The sequence below is a fragment of the Sinocyclocheilus rhinocerous genome, unplaced genomic scaffold (genome assembly GCF_001515625.1).
Source record: "Sinocyclocheilus rhinocerous isolate Xijiao unplaced genomic scaffold, SAMN03320098_v1.1 scaffold111, whole genome shotgun sequence".
Lineage (NCBI taxonomy): Eukaryota > Metazoa > Chordata > Actinopteri > Cypriniformes > Cyprinidae > Sinocyclocheilus > Sinocyclocheilus rhinocerous.
In genome coordinates this window covers 1,247,932-1,254,224 of record NW_015642811.1, presented here as the reverse complement: position 1 = coordinate 1,254,224, position 6,293 = coordinate 1,247,932, and the positions used below count along the sequence as shown (strand labels likewise).

Sequence of the window (6,293 nt, the reverse complement as noted above, 5' to 3'; positions counted from 1 at the left end):
TTTTGGAAGGCCAAACAAAGTAGTTTCGCTTTCACAACGAAACACACAGCGACTCCACATAAAAATTATAAAAATTATGCCTTCTTTCTTTGCGTGAACATTTGGGCGGCGTTATGCAAATCTTCCAAGTAGACATGTTAGGTATGTGGGGGCGTGTTAGGACGAGCCGTTTTAGGAGGGCGTGGTTAACTCTTAACTTTTATAAAGAATATCTCTTTGGATTTGAGACTTTAGTCTTTGCAACTTTACAGATCTTCTTTATGCACCAAGAGCTTGTAACACTTCAAATAGGAAGGAAAAATTTAAATCGCATCATATGACCCCTTTAAATCTGAAAGTGCACCGTGTATAAAGTTATTGTCTCTCAAAAAAAAAGAGTCGACTCTGAAACTTTGAAACGAGTCATTTTAAAATGAAGTAAAAATAGTTTCCCCAGTAACGCTGTACACAAAGCAGCACTGCGCTCACAAACGCTGCTTTATCAGGCATTACAGGCATGATGTGGACCAATCACCGCAGATTAGCATCACGCAAAGAAGGGGTTTGGAAAAATGAATCGTTGAGCGAATCGTTTGAAAGTCGTTGAGCAAGTAAGGTAAAAGTAAATGCATATTATAAGACAATGAAAGTGTTTTTTGACCTTGCATGCATGTCAACCTGTTGTTGGGGACTCCCAAAACCAAAATATGAAACTTTCATTACCCATAATAGGGGTAAACAAAAGAATTTCCATCTAAATTGCAAATATTCTTTGCCTTCCTTCCTCTATTTAACAAGTCACAGTCAAGGCTTATAGAGAATACATACACAGGAAATTCACAATCCCCGGCCATCTAGTCAATGACTGGTTAAACACAGAGTGAAATCTCTGTTGGGTATTCTATGTAGTCTCTCTGAATAATTCATGCTATTTTGAAAACAATAACAACCAAGAAACAGCATCCATTATGCATGTCAATTTGTTGTAAACGTCTGTGGTTTTCATCTAAATCTCAATTGCAAATCATTCCGAAAACGAGAACTCTATCTGACCCTTCTGTGAACTTTCAAAAACTTGAGCTAAAATTAAACTAGTGATTTATTCAAACACAGTTCCCTGCTACATTTGAATTGTAATATGACTTAAGGTCAATCCAGGAATAAACCGGTAATTGTTTTTTCAGGAACTCAAATGTCAATCACATTTTAATATAAGTTCAGAACGACCACCTCACACCTACAATTTTCAGTGTATAATATAGCAATGTAATCGTTTCATTCAACTCTTTCCACACTATTCATTTACATAGCTCAACTGCAATCCATTTGCTGTTCTCTTTCAGTCCTTTTTTATTTTAATGTTATGTCTAATGCTCCCTATCTGTCAGTTGCTCTGTTAAGGTTATCTAGAAAGCCGTTCAGCTTGACTGATTTTCTCTGCTCTTGCTTACTAACCTCTTACCACCTTGCAATGTTCTTCACATTTAGGCAGATGTCAGACAGCATACTAAATAACAGATATGTGGACTTATAATTGCACTGAACTCTACACCAAATGTAACCTCTGTATTTTGAAAACATCTTAGCAAAAAAATATATATTTTCTATATTTCCCACAGGGCTTGTGATTGGAAGTAAAGAAGGGCAAGAAAGACCTGCATTTTACTACACTGACCAAGAATATTGACTTGAGACATTGGGTTAAATTACCTCTGCAGAGAGAGTGGGGTACATTGCCTGGAATTATGGCCACAGAGAGCCTAGTTGAACTCCGCGATTGGTTGTTCCTACTTCTCCTATGCCTGACATTATTGGTTGAAGTCCTCGAGTTCGCTGCAGCAACAGCTGCTGCCGCGGAGGCAGCTCTTGGAGAGGTGGAGCTTCAGGGAGACGTGCCATGCCCCTCAGCTTGCAGGTGCGATGATGGCTTCATTTACTGCAATGACCGTGGCTTGAATATCATCCCACCATTACCATTAACGGCAGCTGTGCTCTATCTGCAAAATAACCGCATCGACAATGCTGGGCTACCCACATCTTTAGAGCGACAACTTACTGTGCGAGTAGTTTACCTTTATGATAATGAACTTGATGATTTTCCAACACATCTGCCTCCGTCGCTACGAGAACTTCACCTACAGGACAACAATATACGAACTTTACCCCGTTCCGCTCTTGCACGGCTCCCCCTACTGGAGAAGCTTCACATGGATGACAATTCAGTTTCAACCGTAAGTATAGAAGACAAAGCATTCGCCAACAATCCGAGGCTGCGTCTTCTTTTCTTGTCACGCAACCACCTCTCGAGTATACCATCAGGACTGCCTGCATCACTTGAGGAACTCCGCCTAGATGACAATCGGATTTCAACTATTCCAACACATGCATTTCAAGGTCTCTCCTCTCTAAGACGTCTCTTCCTTGATGGGAATCTGCTGGCAAATCAGCGTATCGCAGATGATACATTCTCACGGCTGTCTAATCTCACAGAGCTCTCTCTGGTTCGTAACTCGCTCCAGGCACCACCATTAAACCTTCCAAGTATGCATCTTCTTCGCCTCTATCTACAAGACAATGCCATAGCCCACATGCCACGAGGCTCCCTGGATGGCATGCGAAGGCTACAGAAACTGGATCTATCAGGTAACAACTTGACGACTCTCCCGAGAGGTTTATTCAAGGACCTGGACAGCCTTTCACAATTACTTGTTCGAGGAAATCCTTGGTACTGTGGCTGTAACCTCCGCTGGCTTCATGACTGGTTGCATGAGCGAGGTTCATCAGTGACTGTGAGAGGTTTAACTTGCCATGGACCAGAGAGAGTAAGAGGCATGGCACTAAGGGACCTTACAAGTCAGTTGGAAGACTGTGAGGTCAGCGTAGATTCTGCAGGAGGAATGGTTGGAAACGATGGAGCAAAGAAGGAGAAAAGTTATTTTTCGACACAAGCACCAGCTACAACAACCCCTCCACTTCCGCAGGGTTCTCTCTTTACCCTCAGATCCAGACGACCAGGCCACAAGTATTCAGATATTAGCCAGGACAGCCTTGGAGGTGGAAATGGGGTTACAGGAAAATCATTACTAATCAGTGTAAAACCTCTCACACCAGAGACAGTTCACATTACCTGGCAGGCTTCACAGCCAGTCCCCTCCTTCAGACTTTCCTGGTTGCGACTAGGCAACAGTCCTGCAATGGGGTCAATCACAGAAACACTTGTGCCAGGTGATCGCCGTGAGTATTTACTTACGCAACTACAGCCCCAGTCAAGTTACATCATCTGCTTGGTGCCTCTCTCTGGAAATGATGGTAAAAGAACCTCTTTTACAGCAAGTGGGGGTTTAAACTTTAACACAAACTCAGAGCATGAGCACCCTGCTTGTGCCAAAACAGAGACTGATCCCTTCGAGCAGCCTATTTCAGACCAGGACATTGATCGAGGAACTGACCAACTGTCAGCCCTACCACTTGCTGGAATTATAGGAGGTGCAACAGCATTGGTGTCTTTGTTCTTAATTTTTGGCATCTTCTGCTGGTACGGACACCGTGCGGGGTACCTTGCGCGAGGTGACCATTCTGTATATGGTAGAGATGTTGTTGGCTCACAAGGTGCCAGCAAACACTACGATGACTATGTTGAGTCTGGAACCATAAAAGACACGTCCATCTTAGAAATCAGAGCTCATGGCTTTCAAATGACACCAATGTCTACCCAACAGCCTTTGCAGCCCAAGGCAAAAGTTGAGTATATGACATACATTCATACTATCTTTCCCTCTAATAATGCAACTCTATATAGGAGCACCCTGAACCACACAGGAAATCCAGGCTATGGAACAAATCGAGGGTACAGAGAAGGAGGAATACCAGACATAGATTACTCATACACGTGATAGTCTTTTTTATAACCCCCTTCCTATTCTGTTCCTGTTATCAGGTAAAGCAGTTGGGTAAGGGTTCTTTTCCCTAGGTTCTAAAGTAGGGGTGTGCCGATTCTAAGGGGACCATTTTCCCCCATCTATCATACAGAAAATCTTATTACTGGATAGAAGATTTCAAGTAGATTTTTTTAAATCAAAATATTTATACTTAAAATAGTATAGTTTTCTCACTATTGGAGCACTGGTGTAACATGAAGATGTTTAAAACCAAAATCAGGATTCCGAGTGAATTGAATTGAATTGGGTAATTTAGTGATGTTACAAGAATGAATATGACTTACTATTCAAAACCAGGTGTTAAAAATGATATATGGACTGTACTGCAAACACTCTACATAAATGATGCAAAACAATAACATGGTTACATAAAAATATTCAGAAAGAACACCTCGTGATATGTGGATAAATCATTATTTCATTCGGCACACCCCTATTCCAAAGTACCCTTTGTGCCTCCTTTAGTCTGTTTTCAAAACATTGTTCTTTATGGGCAAAAAACCCTCTGGAACATGCTCAAAATACCTATAATAGTCAGAAAGTGCCAGGGATACCACTCTTGGTGTTGATGTTATCCAATATTCAGATGATAATTTAAGCTGTTTTTGCATCTTAGTAACAATGATTATCAGTGTCCTAAAACTAGCTCATTTTAAGGGTTAGCATGATGATGATGATGATGAGATCTGGGACCAGGTTCATATAGATATAATTTTACTACCTGGACTTTACTGTGTATATGTGCACTGGGGGAAACTGATGCCTTTCCATTCTGGGGCATACTGACGACGACAACAACAAAAAAGAAATCTTTTTGAGGGGCTGTTATTCAAATTCTAATTCTCAGTTCTCTCTCCCTCCTTTTATGGGCTTTTCCTTTATTCTCTCTATTTCTTTTGCACGCAGCACGAGGACTTTGTTCCCAACCCAGACAGCTGACAGTGGTGATAATGGTTTTGACAATGAAAGACCTCAAATTGCTACTGGGTTTCTTTTCTTTTAATGAGAGTGAGAAAAGTGGGGTAGAAGGAGACAAAAGGAAAGAGAAGGAAAGAGATCAAGGCACAGAAAAAGGTTTCATGTTCACAAAGAAAATTTGTCAAAGAAATAAGACACTGAAAAAGTGGATATCTTATAAAAAAAATAAAAAAAAATCACATTTTTCATTCACCACATGAAGGTTTCAAGAACAGTCAAAATATATGAAGCTCAGTAGTTTTACCTGCTCAACAACAGACAAATGCATTTCAATTATGACGAAAGGTCTCCCTCCTTTTATGGGCTTTTCCTTTATTCTCTCTATTTCTTTTGCACGCAGCACGAGGACTTTGTTCCCAACCCAGAGAGCTGACAGTGGTGATAATGGTTTTGACAATGAAAGACCTCAAATTGCTACTGGGTTTCTTTTCTTTTAATGAGAGTGAGAAAAGTGGGGTAGAAGGAGACAAAAGGAAAGAGAAGGAAAGAGATCAAGGCACAGAAAAAGGTTTCATGTTCACAAAGAAAATTTGTCAAAGAAATAAGACACTGAAAAAGTGGATATCTTATGAAAAACAAACAAAAAAAATCACATTTTTCATTCACCACATGAAGGTTTCAAGAACAGTCAAAATATATGAAGCTCAGTAGTTTTACCTGCTCAACAACAGACAAATGCATTTCAATTATGACGAAAGGAATGACTTTAAGAAATCTGAGGTCATTTAAACTAAACAGAAAGAGGCATTTAAAGACAATCATGAAAGGGGGCAACCCTAATTGATGAATGAACCCAAACTGACAGGCTGACATAGAGAATGCAGTCAATTTAGCATGTAAAAAAGCAAACTGAAGGGCAGGGCTTGTTGATACAGAACATACCAGAAAATATCATGGACATGAAATCTAGCAGATGACTAGAAAAAATTACAAATGATCAGACAACTTTAACATGTCGGCTCATTACAATCTTTGTGTGTGAAACGGTGTGTATCTATACCCCTGAGGTGCAGGAAAAACAGAAATCAGGGATTAATAAAATATGTAACACTGTGAACCTCTGCATCTTGTGTGTGGGCTAAGAAGGAAGAGAGAGAACAAAGGTCTTTAATTGATTAAAGACAATCCACTTTTTTCCACAGACTGACTTTGTGTGACTTAAACGCAGCATTAGCCGGGAGAGTAGAAAGGTAGGAACACTAAAAGGATATCTGTACCGGATCTGCAATTTTCCAGCCTTTTTCTGATGCATTTTAAAAGTGAACTATTCAAAAAGTAGTCCATGTAAATCACTTCTTTCTCTCGTTATAGATATGGATATACATCATGATGAATAGTAAATAAAGCTTGTTATCTTTTTCGTTGATATATGTATCATTAAAAGTTGAAACGCATTGT

The 6,293-nt window shown here is 40.0% G+C and overlaps 2 protein-coding genes across 2 annotated transcripts in view; one reads left to right on the top strand and one right to left on the bottom strand.

Moving 5' to 3' along the window:
- The window catches only part of LOC107756485 (leucine-rich repeat transmembrane protein FLRT1-like), a 16,967-nt gene extending 12,955 nt beyond the window's left edge, over positions 1–4,012 (top strand). The window contains exon 2 of the mRNA XM_016573633.1: positions 1,599–4,012. Within this exon, the coding sequence (XP_016429119.1) occupies positions 1,725–3,872 (2,148 nt within the window). The 5' untranslated portion in view covers positions 1,599–1,724 and the 3' untranslated portion in view covers positions 3,873–4,012. The remainder of the gene's footprint in view (positions 1–1,598) is intronic.
- Positions 1–6,293, bottom strand: part of LOC107756429 (O-acetyl-ADP-ribose deacetylase MACROD1-like) — a 51,085-nt gene that overhangs the window by 33,193 nt on the left and 11,599 nt on the right. The gene's annotated exons all lie outside the window — the stretch shown is intronic.